General features: G+C 43.8%; 1 protein-coding gene across 1 annotated transcript in view; it reads left to right on the top strand.

Annotated features, from left to right (window-relative positions):
* Positions 1-26,190, top strand: part of LOC110535101 (protein patched homolog 1) — a 150,026-nt gene that overhangs the window by 78,492 nt on the left and 45,344 nt on the right. The window contains exons 11-15 of the mRNA XM_036936201.2: positions 73-171; positions 3,169-3,294; positions 14,458-14,576; positions 17,886-18,510; positions 19,165-19,474. Of these exons, the coding sequence (XP_036792096.2) occupies positions 73-171; positions 3,169-3,294; positions 14,458-14,576; positions 17,886-18,510; positions 19,165-19,474 (1,279 nt within the window). The remainder of the gene's footprint in view (positions 1-72; positions 172-3,168; positions 3,295-14,457; positions 14,577-17,885; positions 18,511-19,164; positions 19,475-26,190) is intronic.

Below are 26,190 nucleotides of genomic sequence, written 5' to 3' on the forward strand. Positions count from 1 at the left end.
CATACTGTATTTCAGACTTCGGTAACACATCACACACACAGACTGACTAACTGGTGTGCATGTGTGTTTCAGGTGCTTCCGTTCCTGGCACTAGGTGTAGGTGTGGATGATGTGTTTCTCCTGGCCCATGCCTTCAGTGAGACGGGACAGAACAAGAGGATCCCATTTGAGGTGAGACACAACAACAACACTATGCTTCCACACCACACTGATCACTGTGGGCATGGCTTCGTCAACCCCTGCCTGCAGGGACTAGTCTGAGAGCTAATCTGCGACCAGTTTTGCCTTATTTAAAGCATAATGAATATGATTGTATGAACAGGGAGAACCTGATTCTAGATCAGCATTCTAAGACACTTTTTTAGATATGGGCTCTGGGGAAGATTGAAAATAAACCTTTCCATCCCCTTCCCTCTCTCCCTCTCTCTGTCTCCCCCTCCTCTTATCCCTCACCTAGACGAATGTGTCTGAGCCTGTCTGTGCCTGTGATGCAACATCAGACGCACACACACGCACAATAATACACACACACATACACACACACAGCCAGATATTCAAATGTCTATAGGAGCGTACTTTGTATACACTAATGCATAGGATGTGGGCTCTTGAGGTCTGGGGTACTAAAACGGTTTGTAGAGTGTGTGTGTGCCTGCTTGTGTGTGTGTGTTCCTGCGTGTGTGTGTGCCTGTGTGTGTGTGTGTGTGCCTGCGTGTGCCTGCGTGTTCCTGCATGTTTGTGTGTGTGTGTGTGTTTCTGTGTAGAAGGGGAAACACAGACACGTATTTACTTGTTTTTATTTTTTTTCTGATCTCTTTCCTCTCTCCCCAGGTGAACAGTAAACAGAGATTAACCTGACCTCTTTCCTCTATCCCCAGATGAACAGTAAACAGAGATGAACCTGATCTCTTTCCTCTCTCCCCAGATGAACAGTAAACAGAGATGAACCTGATCTCTTTCCTCTATCCCCAGATGAACAGTAAACAGAGATGAACCTGATCTCTTTCCTCTCTCCCCAGATGAACAGTAAACAGAGATGAACCTGATCTCTTTCCTCTCTCCCCAGATGAACAGTAAACAGAGATTAACCTGATCTCTTTCCTCTCTCCCCAGATGAACAGTAAACAGAGATGAACCTGACCTCTTTCCTCTCTCCCCAGATGAACAGTAAACAGAGATGAACCTGATCTCTTTCCTCTCTCCCCAGTTGAACAGTAAACAGAGATAAACCTGATCTCTTTCCTCTCTCCCCAGATGAACAGTAAACAGAGATGAACCTGATCTCTTTCCTCTCTCCCCAGATGAACAGTAAACGGAGATGAACCTGATCTCTTTCCTCTCTCCCCAGATGAACAGTAAACAGAGATGAACCTGATCTCTTTCCTCTCTCCCCAGGTGAACAGTAAACAGAGATGAACCTGATCTCTTTCCTCTCTCCCCAGATGAACAGTAAACAGAGATGAACCTGATCTCTTTCCTCTCTCCCCAGATGAACAGTAAACAGAGATGAACCTGATCTCTTTCCTCTCTCCCCAGATGAACAGTAAACAGAGATGAACCTGATCTCTTTCCTCTCTCCCCAGATGAACAGTAAACAGAGATGAACCTGATCTCTTTCCTCTCTCCCCAGATGAACAGTAAACAGAGATGAACCTGACCTCTTTCCTCTCTCCCCAGATGAACAGTAAACAGAGATGAACCTGATCTCTTTCTTCTCTCCCCAGATGAACAGTAAACAGAGATGAACCTGATCGCTTTCCTCTCTCCCCAGATGAACAGTAAACAGAGATGAACCTGATCTCTTTCCTCTCTCCCCAGGTGAACAGTAAACAGAGATGAACCTGATCTCTTTCCTCTCTCCCCAGATGAACAGTAAACAGAGATGAACCTGATCTCTTTCCTCTATCCCCAGATGAACAGTAAACAGAGATGAACCTGATCTCTTTCCTCTATCCCCAGAGGAACAGTAAACAGAGATGAACCTGATCTCTTTCCTCTCTCCCCAGATGAACAGTAAACAGAGATGAACCTGATCTCTTTCCTCTCTCCCCAGATGAACAGTAAACAGAGATGAACCTGATCTCTTCTGTCTGACACGTCCTCAACACTCCACACGCGCTAGCGTTGGGGGACGTCAACCTTTGACCTGTCATGATGATGTACTCATGAAACATTGTGATATATGATAGCCCTCTATTGGCTCCAATATATATTTTTCATTTTGCGCTGCTTTGGTGGAATTGTCTGTTCTGTCTATCTTAAATTCCTCTTGCGTTCTGCATATAACATATTTATTGAAATAGGCTATAGCAAACAGTAGGGATAGGCCAGTTACTAGGAATGCCACCCACGTGGTATTTACTGTGTGGCACCAGCCATGTACCAAATAGCCTAAACCATCGTCTATCACATCACGATGTCATCACCGTCAAAAGGCTGGCTGTCTATCATCGTCCATAATCGTCACCCAACCCTAACAAACATAGTGTGAGTGTGTTTCTGCGTAGCCCCATTCGGGGCAGATAGGGCTAAGACGGGATTAACTGTTTTGTGCGTGCAGAACTTTAGTGAGATGTGTGTGAGCATCGTGTTTTTGATCTTAGCGTGCGTATAATAACTGTTAACCCAGAAGTCAAATCTTGCGTGATTAACTACTGTGTTCATACATGTTAAAAATGAAAGTCTCCACCCTCGCAAAAGGAAACTCTCAACCAAAGAGTGGGTAGAAAGTTGTTTCCTTTCCTCTAAAAAGCCACACAAGCTGCATGCAGTCTTTGTACTCATGAGCTTAGTAAGGTGTCATGGAGAGATAAGAGCAATGTATTCCACACAACCCTACGAAACACCTGAGGCAGACACCTGTCATATATCTTAATCCAATCAAACACTTGCCTTAAGATCAAGTTGGAAGTTGGAACATACTAAGATGTTTTGCAGCTGTTGATATCTCCCTCCGAATGCTCTGCAATATATTTTATTATCATATCATTGGCGTCATGATGTATCTCCTCTTGCAATGTGTTGTGTTTTGTAGCCCTCAATCTGAACAGGTTGAAATTCTAAGGGATTTCTCTGTCTTTATCTCTCTTTGTCTTTATCTCTCTCTCTCTCTCTCTCTCTCTCTCTCTCTCTCTCTCTTTCTCTTTATCTCTCTCTCTCTGTGTGTAGGACCGTACAGGGGAGTGTTTGAAGAGGACAGGGGCTAGTGTAGCTCTCACCTCCATCAGTAACGTCACTGCTTTCTTCATGGCAGCTCTCATCCCTATACCTGCCCTACGAGCCTTCTCTCTGCAGGTACCTGTGTGTGTGTGTGGTTGTGCTGCAGATGTGTGTGTGTGGTTGTGCTTGTGGTTGTGCTGCAGGTGTGTGTGTGGTTGTGCTTAGTTGTTGTGTTGCAGGTGTGTGTGTGTGGTTGTGCTCATGGTTGTGTTGCAGGTGTGTGTGTGTGTGGTTGTGCTCATGGTTGTGTTGCAGGTGTGTGTGTGTGCCTGTGCTCGTGGTTGTGTTGCAGGTGTGTGTGCGTGCTTGTGCTCGTGGTTGTGTTGCAGGTGTGTGTGTGTGGTTGTGCTCGTGGCTGTGTTGCAAGTGTGTGTGTGTGGTTGTGCTCGTGGCTGTGTTGCAGGTGTGTGTGTGTGGTTGTGCTCGTGGTTGTGTTGCAGGTGTGTGTGTGTGGTTGTGCTCGTGGCTGTGTTGCAGGTGTGTGTGTGTGGTTGTGCTCGTGGTTGTGTTGCAGGTGTGTGTGTGTGGTTATGTTGCAGGTGTGTGTGTGTGGTTGTGTTGCAGGTTTGTGTGTGTGTGTGTGGTTGTGTTGCAGGTGTGTGTGTGTGGTTGTGTTGCAGGTGTGTGTGTGGTTGTGTTGCAGGTGTGTGTGTGGTTGTGTTGCAGGTGTGTGTGTGTGTGTGGTTGTGTTGCAGGTGTGTGTGTGTGGTTGTGTTGCAGGTGTGTGTGTGTGTGTGTGTGGTTGTGTTGCAGGTGTGTGTGTGTGGTTGTGCTCATGGTTGTGTTGCAGGTGTGTGTGTGTGTGTGGTTGTGCTCATGGTTGTGTTGCAGGTGTGTGTGTGGTTGTGATGCAGGTGTGTGTGTGGTTGTGCTCATGGTTGTGTTGCAGGTGTGTGTGTGTGCTTGTGCTCGTGGTTGTGTTGCAGGTGTGTGTGCGTGCTTGTGCTCGTGGTTGTGTTGCAGGTGTGTGTGTGTGGTTGTGCTCGTGGTTGTGTTGCAGGTGTGTGTGTGTGGTTGTGTTGCAGGTGTGTGTGTGTGGTTGTGTTGCAGGTGTGTGTGTGTGTGTGTGGTTGTGTTGCACGTGTGTGTGTGTGTGTGGTTGTGTTGCAGGTGTGTGTGTGTGTGTGTGTGTGTGTGGTTGTGTTGCAGGTGTGTGTGTGTGTGTGTGTGTGTGTTTGTCAGGAGCTTTTTATTGACTTCATTCATCAAACTGAAACTTAGACCTTTTTCGTGGCCTGATTGGTGATGGGCCCAATATCTGTCCACCGAACCCAATCCTCTTCCTGGGGTCCAGCACAATGATGACAGTTTATACTATTTTAAAAACATTACAATACATTCATAGATTTCACTGTGTGCCCTCAGGCCCCTACTCCACCACTACCACATATCTACAGTACTAAATCCATGTGTACGTGTGTGTATAGTGCATATGTTATTGTGTGTGTGTGTGTACGTGTGTGTATAGTGCATATGTTATCGTGTGTGTGTGTATGCTTGTCTGTGCCTGTATTTGTGATGCTTCACAGTCCTCGCTGTTGCATAAGGTGTTTTTTTCTGTTTTTTTAATCTAATTTTACTGCTGGCATCAGTAACTTGATGTGGAATAGAGTTCCATGTAGTCATGGCTCTATGTAGTACTGTGAGGCTCCCATAGTCTGTTCTGGACTTGGGGACTGTGAAGAGACCTCTTGTGGCATGTCTTGTGGGGTATGCATGAGTGTCCAAGCTGTGCACCAGTAGTTCAAACAGACAGTTCGGTGCATTCAACATGTCAATACCTCTCATAAACACAAGTAATGATGAAGTCAATCTCTCCTCCATGTTGAGTCAAGAGATTGACATGCATATTATAAAAATTATCTCTCTGTGTACATCCAATGGCCAGTCGTGCTCTGTTCTGAGCCAATTGCAAAGTCCCTTTTTGTGGCACCTGACCACACGACTGAACAGTTGTCCAGCTGCGACAAAACTAGGGCCTGTAGGACCTGCCTTGTTGATAGTGTTGGTAACCTGTTATGGCTAGGGGATCCGCTAGGGGTTCCCCTCGACAACATCCGCTGAAGTGGCAGAGCGCGAAATTCATTCAAAAAATATATATTTAACTTTCATACATTCACAAGTGCATACACCAAATTAAAGCTTAACTTCTTGTTAAGAAGGCAGATCAGAGCTTTATTATGGACAGACCTCTCCCCATTTTAGATACTATTGTATCAACATGTTTTTGACCGTGACAGTTTTTAATCCAGGTTTAATCCCAGCAGTTTAGTCATCTGGATTTGCTCAATTTCCACATTATTTATTACAAGATTTAGTTGGGTTTAGTGAAATATTTGTCACAAATTCAATGCTTTTAGTTTTATAAATATTTAGGAGTAACTTCTTCCTTGCCACCCACTCTTGAACCAAGTGCAACTCTTTGTTAAATGTTGCGGTCATTTCAGTCGCTGTAGTAGCTGACGTGTATAGTGTTCAGTCATTTGCATACATAGACACACTGGCTTTACTCAAAGCCTGTGGCATGTCATTAGTAAAGATTGAAAAATGTAATGGGCCAAGACAGCTGCCCTGGGGAATTCCTAATTCTACCTGGATTATGTTGGAGAGGGTGTTATTTAATGGAATCCTCTCCAACATAATCCAGGTAGCGAGGTGGTTAAAGGGGCAATCTGCAGTTGTTACATACATTTTTGGAATTATAAATCTATTATATGTACAGTGGGGCAAAAAAGTATTTAGTCAGCCACCAATTGTTTAAGTTATCCCCCTTAAAAAGATGAGAGAGGACTGTAATTTTCATCATAGGTACATTTCAACTATGACAGACAAAATGAGAAAAAAAATCCAGAAAATCACATTGTAGAATTTTGTATGAATTTATTTGCAAATTATGGTGGAAAAAAAGTATTTGGTCAATAACAAAAGTTTCTCAATACTTTGTTATATACCCTTTGTTGGGAATGACAGAGGTCAAACATTTTCTGTAAGTCTTCACAAGGTTTTCACACACTGTTGCTGGTATTTTGGCCCATTCCTCCATGCAGATCTCCTCTAGAGCAGTGATGTTTTGGGGCTGTTGCTGGGCAACATGGACTTTCAACTCCCTCCAAAGATTTTCTATGGGGTTGAGATCTGGAGACTGGCTAGGCCACTCCATGACCTTGAAATGCTTCTTACGAAGCCACTCCTTCGTTGCCCAGGCGGTGTGTTTGGGATCATTGTCATGCTGAAAGACCCAGCCACGTTTCATCTTCAATGCCCTTGCTGATGGAAGGAGGTTTTCACTCAAAATCTCACGATACATGGCCCCATTAATTCTTTCCTTTACACTGATCAGTCGTCCTGGTCCCTTTGCAGAAAAACATATATATAACATATATAACATATATATAAAAACATATATATATGATATTTCCACCCCCATGCTTCACAGTAGGTATGGTGTTCTTTGGATGCAACTCAGCCTGCTTTGTCCTCCAAACACGACGAGTTGAGTTTTTTCCAAAAAGTTATATTTTGGTTTCATCTGACCATATGACATTCTCCCAATTTTCTTCTGGATCATCCAAATGCTCTCTAGCAAACTTTAGACGGGCCTGGACATGTATTTGCTTAAGCAGGGGGACACGTCTGGCACTGCAGGATTTGAGTCCCTGGCGACGTAGTGTGTTACTGATGGTAGGCTTTGTTACTTTGGTCCCAGCTCTTTGCAGATCATTCACTAGGTCCTCCCGTGTGGTTCTGGGATTTTTGCTCACCGTTCTTGTGATCATTTTGACCCCACAGGGTGAGATCTTGCGTGGAGCCCCAGATCGAGGGAGATTATCAGTGGTCTTGTATGTCTTCCATTTCCTAATAATTGCTCCCACAGTTGATTTCTTCAAACCAAGCTGCTTACCTATTGCAGATTCAGTCTTCCCAGCCTGGTGCAGGTCTACAATTTTGTTTCTGGTGTCCTTTGACAGCTCTTTGGTCTTGGCCATAGTGGAGTTTGGAGTGTGACTGTTTGAGGTTGTGGACAGGTGTCTTTTATACTGATAACAAGTTAAAACAGGTGCCATTAATACAGGTAACGAGTGGAGGACAGAGGAGCCTCTTAAAGAAGAAGTTACAGGTCTGTGAGAGCCAGAAATCTTGCTTGTTTGTAGGTGACCAAATACTTATTTTCCACCATACTTTGCAAATAAATTCATAAAAAATCCTACAATGTGATTTTCTGGAGAAAAAAAATCTCATTTTGTCTGTCATAGTTGAAGTGTACCTATGATGAAAATTACAGGCCTCTCTCATCTTTTGAAGTGGGAGAACTTGCACAATTGGTGGCTGACTAAATACTTTTTTGCCCCACTGTATATGAAAAATATAATTTAGATCATGAGTTTAGTTCAGCTGTCGTACCCTATCAGAACCCACAATACAATCTTATTTTACTTCAATGTTTGTAAACAATGTACATGTAAACAAACACTGTATAGCCTCAAAACATGGTCAAAACTATAATTGTTTTATATTGGATGGTCAGTCCTTGCATCCATAGCTCTTTCTATGCATTTGAGAGTGGTTACATTCCTCCAGTCCCATCCCTCAGCTTTTTACTGAAACAGTGGCATGGGGGCTTTAACTTCGTTATGGTTGTTTGTTATGGAGGGGGGGGGGGGGGTTCTGATTTGACTCACATCTGTCATTAATCTGTGAAGAGAGGGAGGGGGGGTAGACAGAGAGAGACATAGAGAGGGGGGAGTGTTAAAAGGGAAACAGTTATGTATGTTTGAGAGATCAGTCTTTTCTTTCTTCTCCTCTTCTCTCTCTCTCTTCTCTCTTCTCTTCTCTTCTCTCTCTCTCAACTGTGTGTGTGGTGGAGTACCTTAACACACACACAGCTGTTTTACCTCTGACCCCAGGAAGAGGTAGCTGAGTTCTTGTGCCATTGCCCTGACAACAAGCCCAGCTGCACGCTACACATACGCCACAGACATGTCTGACATACACAGTTGAATCTGGTAATGAACAGTGTGGCTGTTGGATAAGTTGAGGAGACTAAATTACTTGGCGTTACCTTAGATTGTAAACTGTCATGGTCAAAACATATAGATGCAATAGTGGTAAAAATGGGGAGAGGTCTAGCTGTAATAAAGAGATGCTCTGCTTTTGTTTGACACCACACTCCAAAAGCAAGTCCTGCAGGCTCTAGTTTAGTCTAATCTTGATTATTGTCCAGTCGTGTGGTCCAGTGCTGCAAGGAAAGACCTAGTTAAGCTGCAGCTGGTCCAGAACAGAGCGGCACGTTTTGCTCTTAATTGTAATCAGGGGGCTGATATAAATACTATGCTACCAGTCTCTCTTGGCTAAGAGTTGAGGAGAGACTGACTACATCACTTCTTCTTTTTATAAGACGCATTAACGTGTTGAAAATACCAAATTGTTTGCATAGTCAACTTACACACAGCTCTGACACACACACTTATCCCACCAGACATGCCACCAGGGGTCTTTTCACAGTCCCCAAATCCAGAACAAATTCAAGAAAGCGTACAGTATTATATAGAGCCATTATGAACTTCCTTCCATCTCATATTGCTCAAATAAACAGCAAACCTGGTTTAAAAAAACAGATAAAGCAACACCTCGCAGAGTAACGCCTCTTCCCAATTTGACCTAGATAGTTTCTGTGTATGTATTGATATGTAGGCTGGGTGCCTTTTCAAAAATCTAAGTAGTTCTGTCCTTGAGCTGTTCTTGTCTATTGATGTTCTGTATTATGTCATTCTGTATTATGTTTCATGTTTTGTGTGGACCCCAGGAATGGGGATCCTAATAAAATACAAAATACACAACTCACACACACACACACACACACACACACACACACACACACACACACACACACACACACACACACACACTCACACACACTCACTCACTCACACACACACACTCACACTCACACACACTCACTCATACACACACTCACTCAAACACACTCACACACACACACACTCACACTCATACACACTCACTCATACACACACTCACTCAAACACACACTCACTCATACACACACTCTCACTTACACGCACTCTCTCCTGATACAGGCCAGACGCTACTCTACTCTCACAGTGAAGCCAATATTAGTATGTGTGGACAGATGGCTTTAGTACAGGGGTCTGTCAAACATGATCTACTTACCCCAAAGGTCTGATTGAACCAGGACACACACACACACACACACACACACACACACACACACACACACACACACACACACATAACAATACTTGTTCACAAACCCAAGCTTTATGAGCCCACTTACCTGACACACATATTCGTGCACTCACATATGCATGTACAGTGTCTTCAGAAAGTATTCACACCCCACTAAAGAGATAAAGATACCCCCCACTAAAGACATAAAGATAGCCTCCACTAAAATGGATAAATATACCCCCACTAAAGAGCTAAAGATACCCCCCACTAAAGACATAAAGATACCCCCCACTAAAGACATAAAGATACCCCCCACTAAAGACATAAAGATAGCCTCCACAAAAATGGATAAATATACCCCCACTAAAGAGCTAAAGATACCCCCCACTAAAGACATAAAGATACCCCCCACTAAAGACATGAAGATACCCCCCACTAAAGACATAAAGATACCCCACTAAAGACATAAAGATAGCCTCCACAAAAATGGATAAATATACCCCCACTAAAGAGCTAAAGATACCCCCCACTAAAGACATAAAGATACCCCCCACTAAAGACATAAAGATACCCCACTAAAGACATAAAGATAGCCTCCACTAAAATGGATAAATATACCCCAACTAAAGAGATAAAGATACCCCCCACTAAAGACATAAAGATACCCCCCACTAAAGACATAAAGATAGCCTCCACTAAAATGGATAAATATACCCCCACTAAAGAGCTAAAGATACCCCCCACTAAAGACATAAAGATACCCCCCACTAAAGACATAAAGATAGCCTCCACTAAAATTGATAAATATACCCCCACTAAAGAGATAAAGATACCCCACTAAAGAGATAAATATACCCCCACTAAAGAGATAAAGATACCCCACTAAAGAGATAAAGGACATGTGATGTGTTGTGGGTCTTTCTCCCTCTCCTCCTCTGCCTTTCTCTCTTTTTCTCTCTTTTTCTCTATTTTTCTCTCTCTCGCTCTCTCTCTCTCTGCCTTTCTCTCTGCCTTTCTCTCTTTTTCTCTCTCTCTCACGCTCTCTCTCTGCCTTTCTCTCTTTTTCTCTCTCTCTCTCTCGCTCCTCTCTCTGCCTTTCTCTTATTCTCTCTCTCTCTCTGCCTTTCTCTTTTTCTCTCTCTCTCTCTCTCTCTCTCTCTCTCGCTCTCTCACTCTTCCTTTTTCTCTTTCTCTCCCTCTCTTTTTCTCTCTGCCTTTCTCTCTTTTTCTCTCTCTCTCTCTCTCTCTCTCTCGCTCCTCTCTCTGCCTTTCTCTTATTCTCTCTCTCTCTCTCTGCCTTTCTCTTTTTCTCTCTCTCTCTCTCCCTCTCTCTCTCTCTCTCTCGCTCTGCCTTTCTCTCTTTTTCTCTCTCTCTCTCTCTCCCTCTCTCGCTCTCTCTCTCCCCCTCTCTCTCTCTCTGCCTTTCTCTCTTTTTCTCTCTCTCTCTTTCTCTCTCTCGTGTTGTGTAAGGAATTGAGACTTTATAATGAGGTAAGGAATGAGTGAAGGAGGGGGAGCGGTGTGTATATTTGTGTGTGTGTCTGGTTGGTGTTAAGTTGTGGTTACAGTGGGAGGGAATAGGATGCTGTAAATTGGCATTAGTGAGAACGTGTGTAGGGGTGTGTGTATGTGTGTTGTCTGCGAGCCCTAGTGCCTGCTCATCACCTCAAGCCCTGCAGGCCTCTGTCTACCTGGGTGGTCTGGCACATACACAGGACTAGTGTGTGTGTTCAGTGGTCTGGCAGCCACACAGGATCCAGATTGTGTTCTGGGCAGGGACCCAGCCTAACCCCACCCTCGTCTCTCTACTCCTCTCACTCTGTCTCTCTATACACACGCTCCCTTTCTCATTTTCTTTCCTCTAGGTCCACCTCTTACACTCTAACACATGAACAAATATTATAGTATACTATGATATACACTAACGTTCAAAAGTTTGGGGTCACTTTTGAAATGTCCTGGTTTTTGAAAGAAAAGCAAAATTGAACATCAAATTGATCAGAAATACAGTGTAGACATTGTTGATGTTGTAAATGACTATTGTAGCTGGAAACGGCTGATTTGAATGGAATATCTACGTAGGCGTACACATCAAATCAAATCAAATTGTATTGGTCACATACACACGGTTAGCAGATGTTAATAAGAGTGTAGCAAAATGCTTGTGCTTCTAGTTCCAACAGTGCAGTAATATCTAATCTAACAATTCCCAACAACTACTTAATACACACAAATCTAAAGGGGTGAATGAGAATATGTTCATGTAAGTATATGGATGAGCGATGGCCGAGCGACATAGGCAAGGTGCTGTAGATGGTGTAAAATACAGTATATACATGTGATATGAGTAATGTAAGGTATGTAAACATTATTAAAGTGGCATTATTTAAAATGGCATTGTTTAAAGTGACTAGTGATCCATTTATTAAAGTGTCCAGTGATTGGGTCTCAATGTGGGCAGCAGCCTCTCTGAGTTAGTGATTGCTGTTTAGCAGTCTGATAGCCTTGAGATAGAAGCTGTTTCTCAATCTCTCAGTTCTCAATCTCTCAGTTCTCAATCTCAGAGGCCCATTATCAGCAACCATCACTCCTGTGTTCCAATGGCACGTTGTGTTAGCTATTCCAAGTTTATAATTTAAAAGAAAACCCTTTTGTAATTGTGTTAGCACAGCTGAAAAGGCCGTCATCCCAGAGTCGCCTCTTCACTGTTGACGTTTGAGACTGGTGTTTTGCGGGTACAATTTAATGAAGCTGCCAGTTGAGGACTTGTGAGGCATCTGTTTCTCAAACTAGACACTCTAATGTACTTGTTTTCTTGCTCAGTTGTGCACCGGGGCCTCCCACTCCTCTTTCTATTCTGGTTAGAGCCAGTTTGCGCTGTTCTGTGAAGGGAGTAGTACACAGCGTTGCACGATATGTTCAGTGGATATATATTTACAGTACAACGCGTTAATTGTGCACGTGATTGTCATTGCAGAGTAGAGTAATATGGATAAATAGATGACATTATTTACAAAGTTATCATAGTACACATACATTTATTTGTAGGCCTACCATAGTACCCACCACAATATACTATTGTAAACTATAGTAGGTATTATAGTACAATATGGTAAAATGTCTTATGGGACAGTCTAAAAATCTACAGTAAGTGCTATTACAGTTTTTCCTCAATTGCGTAATAGCTTTTTTGTAACAATGTTGTTGACTTTCAGAGAGTCCAAAAGTCACAGAACTCTGTGGCATTTTGCAAAACACTAAATACATTTTCAAAATGTATTTTCCTTTTCAAAACAAAAATAAATTCAGCAAAACTATATTACACTGTAAAAATTGCAACTACATTCATCAAAAGAACATGACTGCCTGCAAAAAGATGAACATACTTGTCTCTTGAGTCCAAGCAGACAATACAGAAAGTTAGTCTGTGTTTAAAAAAATCCCAGTAGATCAATTCATTTTCTTTGCAGTCACTAAATCAAGATGATCAAAACTGGAAATGCAACTATCCAAAGGTGCAGCATTGTGGGCAATTACTCTCCACGTATGTATATTTCACCTAAATGTCATACATATCAAAAATTATTCCTGATAAAAAAATGAAATAAACATTAAGCACATTGTGTGCTGTATTCATTCATTGGTATCATTCTCATAGTTTTATACATTTTCCATTGACGCACAGAAAGACATTCCACACTAGATATAAGGAAAGGTGCAGTGGTGTAAAGTAAATAAGTAAAAGTACTACTTAAGGAGTTTTTTGTAGTATCTGTACTTTACTTTATTATTTATATTTTTCACAACTTTTACTTTTATTCCACTACATTTCTAAAGAAAATAATGTCGTTTTTACCTCATACATTTTCCCTGACATCCAAAAGTACTTGTTACATTTTGAATGCTCAGGCAGGACATCAGTACGGTCCAGTTCACGCACTTATCAGTATAACACATTTTCTATTCAGGCATCTTTACTTTTACTCAAGTATGACAATTGACAGGGCCTCCTGGATGGCGCAGTGGCTAAGGGTGCTGTACTGCAGCGCCAGCTGTGCCACCAGAGAAAGTATTTGATCATTGCTGTTTTGCTATAGATATGTTTCAACACAGGTAAAAAATGCTTGTACGTGATTGAGAAAAACTGTAATGACTGAAAGGTACTACAGTGTGTAGTGTATTCTACAGTATGATCGCGGCATACTGTAGTGTCCAGTTTAGCGTGGCATACTGTAGTGTCCAGTTTAGCATTGTACAGTACACTACAACATTCTATAGTAAGCACTACAGGATCGAGGGATACTGCAGTGTGGAGTATAGTATTCTACGGATATACTTCAGTTCGCTACTGTCACGTTGGCATGAAGGATCGGGAGACAGACGCAGGAAAAAAATAATGTTTTTTATTAGGCCCAAATTACGGCGTGCCGTGTACAGGCACGGGGACGAAGACCAAACAAACACGTAACAAAAACACGGTCGAAACCCAAAACAAAAGAGTGAGGAGTCCCTAGTATAAATACACACACGCACAATGATTAACACACGGGACGAGACCCGTAATCATCTGCCCAAAACACACAACACAAGTACTCACACACACCCACGGACATTGTAACAATAATCGACAGACAATGGAAACAAAAGGGCACACTTTGGTTTCAAGTACTAATCAGTGGGAATAGGGGACAGGTGTGCGTGATGAAAGTTCCGGAGGGATCCGTGACAACTACAGAATACTATGAAACCAAGTACTATAGTATTCTATAGTAGGCTGTAGTATTTTTTTTATGTTGGTTAACTCACTTTATCTCTTACTTCAGTGTTATGATATGAAATATGTACACTTTGTGTGTGTATGTGGGTGTGCATGCCGGTATGTGTGTGCGTGCGTGTGTGTTTAGAGGGGCCGGTGCGATAAGGGTAGGGTTAGGAGCAATATGAACTACCCCCTTCCTCCTTCACATAGGTCATGGCAACCTGATGAGTTAATTTAACACCTTGTTCCCTGTATGTGTTCTCCCTGACCAGGCTGCGGTGGTGGTCGTGTTTAACTTTGCTATGGTGCTGCTCATCTTCCCTGCCATCCTCAGTATGGACCTGTATCGCAGAGAGGACCGGCGTTTTGACATTTTCTGCTGCTTCTACAGGTTACACACACAAACACACACACACTATGAGCTAGATTCAATCCGTAATGCTGAAGGGCTCCGCTACAGCATGATAGAAGTATAAAGGCAGTTTTCCTGCGTTAGCGGAGATTCATGGTAAACACTGCATATGTCTGCTCAATCGGAAATTACCTTTACATTTCAATCGTGCTATAGCGCTGAACTTCACCCTGTGGCTGAAAAAGGTGTGTTGTGTGTTGTATTCTTCCATGTGATTACAGCTGAGTGTCTCTCTCTACCTCAAATCCCCCTCACTGAGTTTTCTTTCTGTCGGGTTTTCTGTCTGGCTGTCTGTTTATCCTTCTCTCTCTTTATTAAACATCACCTGCCGGTCTGTCAGCCTGTCTGCCTGACTGACTTCCTGCCTGTCTACGTGTCTGTCTGCCTGACTGACTTCCTGCCTGTCTACGTGTCTGTCTGCCTGTCTGCCCGACTGACTTCCTGCCTGTCTACGTGTCTGTCTGCCTGACTGACTTCCTGCCTGTCTACGTGTCTGTCTGCCTGTCTGCCTGACTGACTTCCTGCCTGTCTATGTGTCTGTCAGCCTGTCTGCCTGACTGACTTCCTGCCTGGCTACGTGTCTGTCAGCCTGTCTGCCTGACTGACTTCCTGCCTGTCTACGTGTCTGTCAGCCTGTCTGCTTGACTGACTTCCTGCCTGTCTACATGTCTGTCTGCCTGTCTGCCTGCTTGTGCATGTTCAGCTGCTAAACACTCACAGAGGCGCATGTTAAATACACTCACAGAGGCACATGTTAAATACACTCACAGAGGCACATGTTAAATACACTCACAGAGGCACATGTTAAATACACTCACAGAGGCACATGTTAAATACACTCACAGAGGCACATGTTAAATACACTCACAGAGGCACATGTTAAATACACTCACAGAGGCACATGTTAAATACACTCACAGAGGCACATGTTAAATACACTCACAGAGGCACATGTTAAATACACTCACAGAGGCACATGTTAAATACACTCACAGAGGCACATGTTAAATACATTCACAGAGGCACATGTTAAATACTCTCACAGAGGCACATGTTAAATACACTCACAGAGGCACATGTTAAATACACTCACAGAGGCACATGTTAAATACACTCACAGAGGCAAACATATCCAGCCCCAGTGCTAACTGTCTTGTCTGTCTGTTTTTCTCATGCCAAAGTGCTAACTGTCAGTTTGTCTGTCTGACTGTCTGTTTGTCTCCAGCCCCAGTGCTAATTGTCTGTCTGTCTTTCTGTTTGTTTCCTGCCACAGTGCTAACTGTCTGTTTGTCTGTCTGGCTGTCTGTCTGTCTTTCTGTTTGTCTCCAGCCCCAGTGCTAACTGTCTGTCTGACTGTCTGTTTGTCTCCAGCCCCAGTGCTAACTGTCTGTCTTCCTGTTTGTCTCCAGCCCCAGTGCTAACTGTCTGTCTGACTGTCTGTTTGTCTCCAGCCCCAGTGCTAACTGTCTGTCTTCCTGTTTGTCTCCAGCCCCAGTGCTAACTGTCTGTCTGACTGTCTGTTTGTCTCCAGCCCCAGTGCTAACTGTCTGTCTGTCTTTCTGTTTGTCTCCAGCCCCAGTGCTAACTGTCTGTCTGTCTTTCTGTTTGTCTCCAGCCCCAGTGCTAACTGTCTGTCTGTCTTTCTGTTTGTCTCCAGCCCCAGTGCTAACTGTCTGTCTGTCTTTCTGTTTGTCTCCAGCCCCAGTGCTAACTCTCTGTCTGTCTTTCTGTCTGTCTGACAGTCTGTTTGTCTCCAGCCCCAGTGCTAACTGTCTGTCTGACTGTCTGTTTGTCTCCAGCCCCAGTGCTAACTGTCTGTCTGTCTTTCTGTTTGTCTCCAGCCCCAGTGCTAACTGTCTGTCTGTCTTTCTGTTTGTCTCCAGCCCCAGTGCTAACTCTCTGTCTGTCTTTCTGTCTGTCTGACGGTCTGTTTGTCTCCAGCCCCAGTGCTAACTGTCTGTCTGACGGTCTGTTTGTCTCCAGCCCCAGTGCTAACTGTCTGTCTGACTGTCTGTTTGTCTCCAGCCCCAGTGCTAACTGTCTGTCTGACTGTCTGTTTGTCTCCAGCCCCAGTGCTAACTGTCTTTCTGTCTTTCTGTTTGTCTCCAGCCCCAGTGCTAACTGTCTGTCTGTCTTTCTGTTTGTCTCCAGCCCAAGTGCTAACTGTCTGTCTTCCTGTTTGTCTCCAGCCCCAGTGCTAACTGTCTGTCTGTCTTTCTGTTTGTCTCCAGCCCCAGTGCTAACTGTCTGTCTGTCTTTCTGTTTGTCTCCAGCCCCAGTGCTAACTTTCTGTCTGACTGTCTGTTTGTCTCCAGCCCCAGTGCTAACTGTCTGTCTTTCTGTTTGTCTCCAGCCCCAGTGCTAACTGTCTGTCTGTCTTTCTGTTTGTTTCCTGCCCCAGTGCTAACTGTCTGTTTGTCTGTCTGGCTGTCTGACTGTCTGTTTGTCTCCAGCCTCAGTGCTAACTGTCTGTCTGTTTGTCTGTTTGTTTCCAGCCCCAGTGCTAACTGTCTGTCTTCCTGTTTGTCTCCAGCCCCAGTGCTAACTGTCTGTCTGTTTGTCTGTTTGTCTCCAGCCCCAGTGCTAACTGTCTGTCTGTTTTTCTCCAGCCCCAGTGCTAACTGTCTGTCTGTCTTCCTGTTTGTTTCCAGCCCCAGTGCTAACTGTCTGTCTGACTGTCTGTTTGTCTCCAGCCCCAGTGCTAACTGTCTGTCTGTCTTCCTGTTTGTCTCCAGCCCCAGTGCTAACTGTCTGTCTGTTTGTCTCCAGCCCCAGTGCTAACTGTCTGTCTGTCTTCCTGTTTGTTTCCAGCCCCAGTGCTAACTGTCTGTCTGTCTTCCTGTTTGTCTCCAGCCCCAGTGCTAACTGTCTGTCTGTTTGTTTCCAGCCCCAGTGCTAACTGTCTGTCTGTCTTCCTGTTTGTCTCCAGCCCCAGTGCCAACTGTCTGTCTGTCTTTCTGTTTGTTTCCAGCCCCAGTGCTAACTGTCTTTCTGTTTCTTTCCAGTCCCAGTGCTAACTGTCTGTCTGTCTGTCTGACTCTCTGTCTGTCTTTCTGTCTGTCTGTCTTTCTGTTTGTTTCCAGCCCCAGTGCTAACTGTCAGTCTGTCTGTCTTTCTGTTTGTCTCCAGCCCCAGTGCTAATTGTCTGTCTGTCTGTCTGTCTGTCTGTCTGTCTGTCTGTCTGTCTGTCTGTCTTCAGCCCCAGTGCTATCTGTCTTTCTGTCTGTCTGTCTGTTTGACTCCAGCCCCAGTGCTAATGGTCTGTCTCTCTGTCTGTGTCCCTAACAGGGTGATCCAGATCGAGCCCCAGGTCCACGTGGACGGAGCGGACAGCAGTCGCTACAGCCCCCCTCACCCCTCCTACCACACCACCCCTCCCACATACAGCAGCTCACCCCCGTCCTACAGCAGCCATGGTTTCTCCCAGCAGACTCAGATCACCATGCAGTCTACTGTCCAGTTGAGGACAGAGTACGACCCCAGGACTCAGGCCTTTTACACTACGGCCGAACCCAGATCGCAGATCTCCGTACAACCCTTCACACCCACGCCTGTCGCCACCGGCCCCGCCAACAACCCCAACACCAGTCACGGAAACAACAACAACCACCACAGCAACCATCTCAGCCGGAGTGGGAGTAGCAGTGGTCACGTCAACAACCACGGTAGCCGTGGTTCAGGCTCGGTCCCTTCTCCTCCCCAGTCATCCTCTGGCATCCCCACTGTCTCCCCCCAAGCGGGGGAGGTGGTGTGTGTGTCGGGGGAGAGTGCTAGCTCCACCAGGGATCTGCTGTCCCAGTTTGGAGGGGCCTCTCTGGGGCTACGCTGTCTGGAACCCCATTGCTCCCGGTGGACCTTGGCCTCCTTTGCCGAGAAGCACTACGCCCCCTTCCTACTGCAGCCCACCACCAAGGTCAGTCTGTCTGTCTCTCTGTGTGTGTACGTGTTCCTCACTAGCAGTGGCTACCTTTCCCAGCCTGCTGAATCAGAGCTAGTTAACCACGGAGCTAGCTCTGTTCCAGTACGTTCTATGAATCATATCTCTTAGGCATAGGGTGCCATTTTAGAAGCAGTCACACCACGTAGCTACCACTATCAGGACCTGTTTTACTATCCCAGTTAGTGACCCATCTCAACACCCTAGCAAGACTAATGTAGTATCTGACTACCCGGCTTTTAGTCTGTGGTCAGTATCGGACTAAAAACACTTCTCTCTTATCTCCTGGGTGGGCCGTTAACCTGACCTGACTGACTCAGCCTGTAGTCAAACACTACATTAGACTTGCTAGGGTGTTGAGATGGGTCACTAACTGGGATAGTAAAACAGGTCCTGATAGTGGTAGCTACGTGGTGTGACTGCTTCTAAAATGGCACCCTATTCCCTATATAGTGCACAACTTTTGCACTTAACACTCATCTCCAGTTCACATTGGATGTTTCTGTGGTTGCTGGACATCAGTCTGTAAAGGACCACCCGTGTTTGGTGTAGTGCACTTATCTCCCTCAATAACCCCCCCCCCCCCCCCCCCCCCCTTCGCTCCCTCCTCCCTTCCATCCCTCACTCCAGGTGGTGGTCATCCTGTTGTTCCTGGCCCTGCTGGTGGTCAGTCTGTACGGGACCACACGGGTGCGGGACGGGCTGGAGCTGACCGACATCGTTCCCAGGGAGACCAGCGAGTACGACTTCATCGGGGCCCAGTTCAAGTTCTTCTCTTTCTACAACATGTACGTGGTGACCCAGCGGGCGGAGTACTCCCAGGCCCAGCCACTGCTCTACCAGCTGCACCACAGCTTTAACACAGTCCCCTATGTACTGAGAGAGGACGACGGACAGCTACCACGCATGTGGCTCCACTACTTCAGGGACTGGTTGCAAGGTGAGCCAGGAGGGGCGATAGATATGCAGTACATAGACATATACAGGCTTTCACACACACACACTTTGTCCTCATTAGCTGCAGTTGTTTCCCAGCAACATGAACTAAGCCTAGAGGCTCTGTGAGGACAAGTACACGACACTAGTGAGGGTTGAAGTGCTTGTACATGTACGTGTGTATATTCATCTGTGTCTGCGTGTGCATTTGTGTGTGCGTGTGTGTGGCTGGGCGGGAGCTGCAGAGTGGGTGAGTTACAGAGAGCTGTGTTTAATATTGCTCGGTGAGAGATGGCTGGACCAATTGGACCCAGACAGCGAGCAGGGGAGACTGTACACCTTTCTGTCCCAGAAAGGCCAGGTGGAGCAGACAGGGGAAGAGGGGGAGGCCAGGAGGAGAGAAAGAATGAAGTGGAGATAGAGAGCATGAAGGAGAGAAATTAAGAGGTAGAGAGAGATATTCCCAGCTAGTTCTACTTGAAAGAAAAAACATGTCAGAGTTAAATACTGTGTTTGTCCTGCTCTTATACAAAGCACTAAGTAGCACGGTGTGTCCCAACGTCTTTTAACAAGGCATTTGGTGAAGTCGCATAGTGTAGTGCGGGGGAGAAATGTGTGTAATTACACAATCATTATCCCTCTGTGTGTGTGTAGGGCTGAAACAGAGGCACATTGACTAATAAACTGTGGATTACTAGTCTCACAACTCAGACATTTGAAAGAGATTGAACACTTTCAACACTTTGTGCTGAGATTCCAGATCAAGCAGACACAAGCATGCAAACAAACCACAGCCATACACAGAGAGAAAGACTGAGCGAGAGACCTGCTACTGGTGTTGTTGCTTACTGCAGAATTAGACATTCATCCACGTTCTCCAAACGTCAAATTTCAAAGTGTCTTTGTTTCTCCTGATGATCTGTATCGTTCCATTTCTCCAAACGTCAAATGAGGGTTAAATGTAGGTACTCATTCTGAATGGTTAAGGTAAGGGTAAAGGTTTGGGATAGGGTTAAATGTAGGTACTCATTCTGAATGGTTAAGGTAAGGGTAAAGGTTTTGGATACGGTTAAATGTAGATACTCATTCTGAATGGTTAAGGTAAGGGTAAAGGTTTTGGATAGGGTTAAATGTAGGTACTCATTCTGAATGGTTAAGGTAAGGGTAAAGGTTTTGGATAGGGTTAAATGTAGGTACTCATTCTGAATGGTTAAGGTAAGGGTAAAGGTTTGGGATAGGGTTAAATGTAGGTACTCATTCTGAATGGTTAAGGTAAGGGTAAAGGTTTGGGATAGGGTTAAATGTAGGTACTCATTTTGAATGGTTAAGGTAAGGGTAAAGGTTTGGGATAGGGTTAAATGTTGGTACTCATTCTGAATGGTTAAGGTAAGGGTAAAGGTTTTGGATAGGGTTAAATGTAGGTACTCATTCTGAATGGTTAAGGTAAGGGTAAAGGTTTGGGATAGGGTTAAATGTAGGTACTCATTCTGAATGGTTAAGGTAAGGGTAAAGGTTTGGGATAGGGTTAAATGTTGGTACTCATTCTGAATGGTTAAGGTAAGGGTAAAGGTTTGGGATAGGGTTAAATGTTGGTACTCATTCTGAATGGTTAAGGTAAGGGTAAAGGTTTGGAATAGGGTTAAATGTTGGTACTCATTCTGAATGGTTAAGGTAAGGGTAAAGGTTTGGGATAGGGTTAAATGTTGGTACTCATTCTGAATGGTTAAGGTAAGGGTAAAGTTTTGGGATAGGGTTAAATGTTGGTACTCATTCTGAATGGTTAAGGTAAGGGTAAAGGTTTGGGATAGGGTTAAATGTTGGTACTCATTCTGAATGGTTAAGGTAAGGGTAAAGGTTTGGGATAGGGTTAAATGTAGGTACTCATTCTGAATGGTTAAGGTAAGGGTAAAGGTTTGGGATAGGGTTAAATGTTGGTACTCATTCTGAATGGTTAAGGTAAGGGAAAAGTTTTGGGATAGGGTTAAATGTTGGTACTCATTCTGAATGGTTAAGGTAAGGGTAAAGGTTTGGGATAGGGTTAAATGTTGGTACTCATTCTGAATGGTTAAGGTAAGGGTAAAGGTTTGGGATAGGGTTAAATGTAGGTACTCATTCTGAATGGTTAAGGTAAGGGTAAAGGTTTGGGATAGGGTTAAATGTAGGTACTCATTCTGAATGGTTAAGGTAAGGGTAAAGGTTTGGGATAGGGTTAAATGTTGGTACTCATTCTGAATGGTTAAGGTAAGGGAAAAGTTTTGGGATAGGGTTAAATGTTGGTACTCATTCTGAATGGTTAAGGTAAGGGTAAAGTTTTGGGATAGGGTTAAATGTTGATACTCATTCTGAATGGTTAAGGTAAGGGTAAAGGTTTGGGATAGGGTTAAATGTAGGTACTCATTCTGAATGGTTAAGGTAAGGGTAAAGGTTTGGGATAGGGTTAAATGTTGGTACTCATTCTGAATGGTTAAGGTAAGGGTAAAGGTTTGGGATAGGGTTAAATGTTGGTACTCATTCTGAATGGTTAAGGTAAGGGTAAAGGTTTGGGATAGGGTTAAATGTAGGTACTCATTCTGAATGGTTAAGGTAAGGGTAAAGGTTTGGGATAGGGTTAAATGTAGGTACTCATTCTGAATGGTTAAGGTAAGGGTAAAGGTTTGGGATAGGGTTAAATGTTGGTACTCATTCTGAATGGTTAAGGTAAGGGTAAAGGTTTGGGATAGGGTTAAATGTAGGTACTCATTCTGAATGGTTAAGGTAAGGGTAAAGGTTTGGGATAGGGTTAAATGTAGGTACTCATTTTGAATGGTTAAGGTAAGGGTAAAGGTGTGGGATAGGGTTAAATGTTGGTACTCATTCTGAATGGTTAAGGTAAGGGTAAAGGTTTGGGATAGGGTTAAATGTTGGTACTCATTCTGAATGGTTAAGGTAAGGGTAAAGGTTTGGGATAGGGTTAAATGTAGGTACTCATTCTGAATGGTTAAGGTAAGGGTAAAGGTTTGGGATAGGGTTAAATGTAGGTACTCATTCTGAATGGTTAAGGTAAGGGTAAAGTTTTGGGATAGGGTTAAATGTTGATACTCATTCTGAATGGTTAAGGTAAGGGTAAAGGTTTCGGAGGAAAAACAATACTGCTTAGATGTTTTGGAGTCTGATAACTCTGAGGAGGACGTTGGGAAAAAATATATTGGGTATTGGGTAGACTGTTATCCCATTTCATCAATCCCCAATCCTTAGGTAAAGCTGTACAGTGCAACATGAATGTCAATACAGACAATTGGCTGACTGGGGAGGTGATTACACACTGTCACAGTCCCGCAATAAGAGCTACACCGCTAATATTCGTGTAAAACTATTCACAGTTTTGTTCTGTGGGTGTCACCGAGTAGATTGATTGCTACATTTCATTGCTTCACATTCCAACCTTTTTAACATTACCTAGTCTAAATATTGCATGATTCCACCAATTGTAACCTTCTGCATCTCTTTCAGAGAGGTAATTTTATTTTGAAGGCAAACCTCAAATTCCACTACTGTGCATAATCCTTATTGTGGCTAGCTTTACAACACATAACCCGGTCAGGCCGAGTCTCACTAGTCGGATGAAGCTAGCTGGCTGCTTATAATGTTAGCTTTGGGCAACAGGGTTAAGTAGCTGGCTAGCTATTTATTTTCATGAACTGAAGTTCAATTTCAATAGGCGAACAACAAGTGACAACCTGGCTAATACTTACTCACAAGGACTCTTAAATCCTTGCTAAGAATAGTGGAAATGACTGCAGTTTCTACTGGTCATTGTTTTCAGGCTGGTTGTATTTGTGCTAGCTAGGTACCAAGCTAAAGCTAGCTTGCTACCCCAGACGTTGCGGGCAAACAAACAATGCTTTTACCAACGTGGCATTGTAAGCACATCATTTGTGGTCAGTATTTGCTTGTTTGCAGACATTTTTGCAAATCTTTTGACAGTGCTACTGTATCATTTTTGACATGCAAAGACCCAAACGGTGTTCCATAGTATGTATGTCGTGAAGCTAATAGCAGTGAAACTATTATTGTGTAAATCCGGTAGGGCAGCATCTGAAAAGTAGCGCACTTGGTAGTGTGTACCGGTGCTCGACCAGTCGGTGAAAGCCAACATCTCCCACGACAGAGAACGGTTGATTGTCAATGGCAATGAATTTCATTATCTTGGCTTTAATGGATTTCGCCTTTGAGTTGTCTCGCTGAAATGTTTTTACTCTTTGCTCGACTTCTTGACTGCTCGATACACACAGCAGACATTGTGTGGGCTAGGTTAGGAATGCTGTGTTACAAGTGTAGAGCAACATTTTACGTGGCATCATTACGTCATATACCTACAGTGGCTTACGAAAGTATTCACTTCCTTGGCATTTTTATTATTTTGTTGGCTTACAACCTGGATTTTAAATACAGTGCCTTGCGAAAGTATTCGGCCCCCTTGAACTTTGCGACCTTTTGCGACATTTCAGGCTTCAAACATAAAGATATAAAACTGTATTTTTTTGTGAAGAATCAACAACAAGTGGGACACAATCATGAAGTGGAACGACATTTATTGGATATTTCAAACTTTTTTAACAAATCAAAAACTGAAAAATTGGGCGTGCTAAATTATTCAGCCCCCTTAAGTTAATACTTTGTAGCACCACCTTTTGCTGTGATTACAGCTGTAAGTCGCTTGGGGTATGTCTCTATCCGTTTTGCACATCGAGAGACTGAAATTTTTTCCCATTCCTCCTTGCAAAACAGCTCGAGCTCACTGAGGTTGGATGGAGAGCATTTGTGAACAGCAGTTTTCAGTTCTTTCCACAGATTCTCGATTGGATTCAGGTCTGGACTTTGACTTGGCCATTCTAACACCTGGATATGTTTATTTTTGAACCATTCCATTGTAGATTTTGCTTTATGTTTTGGATCATTGTCTTGTTGGAAGACAAATCTCCGTCCCAGTCTCAGGTCTTTTGCAGACTCCATCAGGTTTTCTTCCAGAATGGTCCTGTATTTGGCTCCATCCATCTTCCCATCAATTTTAACCATCTTCCCTGTCCCTGCTGAAGAAAATCAGGCCCAAACCATGATGCTGCCACCACCATGTTTGACAGTGGGGATGGTGTGTTCAGAGTGATGAGCTGTGTTGCTTTTACGCCAAACATAACGTTTTGCATTGTTGCCAAAAAGTTCAATTTTGGTTTCATCTGACCAGAGCACCTTCTTCCACATGTTTGGTGTGTCTCCCAGGTGGCTTGTGGCAAACTTTAAACTACACTTTTTATGGATATCTTTAAGAAATGGCTTTCTTCTTGCCACTCTTCCATAAAGGCCAGATTTGTGCAATATACGACTGACTGATTGTTGTCCTATGGACAGAGTCTCCCACCTCAGCTGTAGATCTCTGCAGTTCATCCAGAGTGATCATGGGCCTCTTGGCTGCATCTCTGATCAGTCTTCTCCTTGTATGAGCTGAAAGTTTAGAGGGACGGCCAGGTCTTGGTAGATTTGCAGTGGTCTGATACTCCTTCCATTTCAATATTATCGCTTGCACAGTGCTCCTTGGGATGTTTAAAGCTTGGGAAATCTTTTTGTATCCAAATCCGGCTTTAAACTTCTTCACAACAGTATCTCGGACCTGCCTGGTGTGTTCCTTGTTCTTCATGATGCTCTCTGCGCTTTTAACGGACCTCTGAGACTATCACAGTGCAGGTGCATTTATACGGAGACTTGATTACACACAGGTGGATTGTATTTATCATCATTAGTCATTTAGGTCAACGTTGGATCATTCAGAGATCCTCACTGAACTTCTGGAGAGAGTTTGCTGCACTGAAAGTAAAGGGGCTGAATAATTTTGCACGCCCAATTTTTCAGTTTCTGATTTGTTAAAAAAGTTTGAAATATCCAATAAATGTCGTTCCACTTCATGATTGTGTCCCACTTGTTGTTGATTCTTCACAAAAAATACAGTTTTATATCTTTATGTTTGAAGCCTGAAATGTGGCAAAAGGTCGCAAAGTTCAAGGGGGCCGAATACTTTCGCAAGGCACTGTATTTTCGGGGGGTTTGTATCATTTGAATTAAAAACATGCCTACCACTTTGAAGATGCAAAATATTTTTTATTGTGAAACAAATGGGGCGGCGGGGCAGCAGGTAGCCTAGTGGTTAGAGTTTCGGGCCAGTAAGCGAAAGGTTGCTAGATCTAATCCCCGAGCTGACAAGGTAAAAATCTGTCATTCTGCCCCTGAACAAGTCAGTTAACCCACTGTTCCTAGGCGGTCATTGTAAATAAGAATTTGTTCTTAACTGACATGCCTAGTTATATAAAGGTAAAATAATAAAATAAAAATAAGAAATAATACAAAAAAACTGAAAATGTGAGCGTGCGTAACTATTCACCCCCCCAAAGTCAATACTTTGTCGAGCCCCCTTTTGCAGCAATTACAGCTGCAAGTCTCTTGGGGTATGTCTCTATAAGCTTGGCACATCTAGCCACTGGGATTTCTGCCTGTTATTCAAGGCAAAACTGCTACAGCTCCTTCAAGTTGGATGGGTTCCGCTGGTGTACAGCAATCTTTAAGTCGTACCAGATTCTCAATTGGATTTAGGTCTGGGCTTTGACTAGGCCATTCCAAGACATTTAAATGTTTCCCCTTAAATCACTCGAGTGTTGCTTTAGCAGTATGCTTAGGGTCATTGTCCTGCTGGAA

The sequence above is a fragment of the Oncorhynchus mykiss genome, chromosome 11, assembly GCF_057628025.1.
Source record: "Oncorhynchus mykiss isolate SJ-2025 chromosome 11, ASM5762802v1, whole genome shotgun sequence".
NCBI classification, from domain to species: Eukaryota; Metazoa; Chordata; class Actinopteri; order Salmoniformes; family Salmonidae; genus Oncorhynchus; species Oncorhynchus mykiss.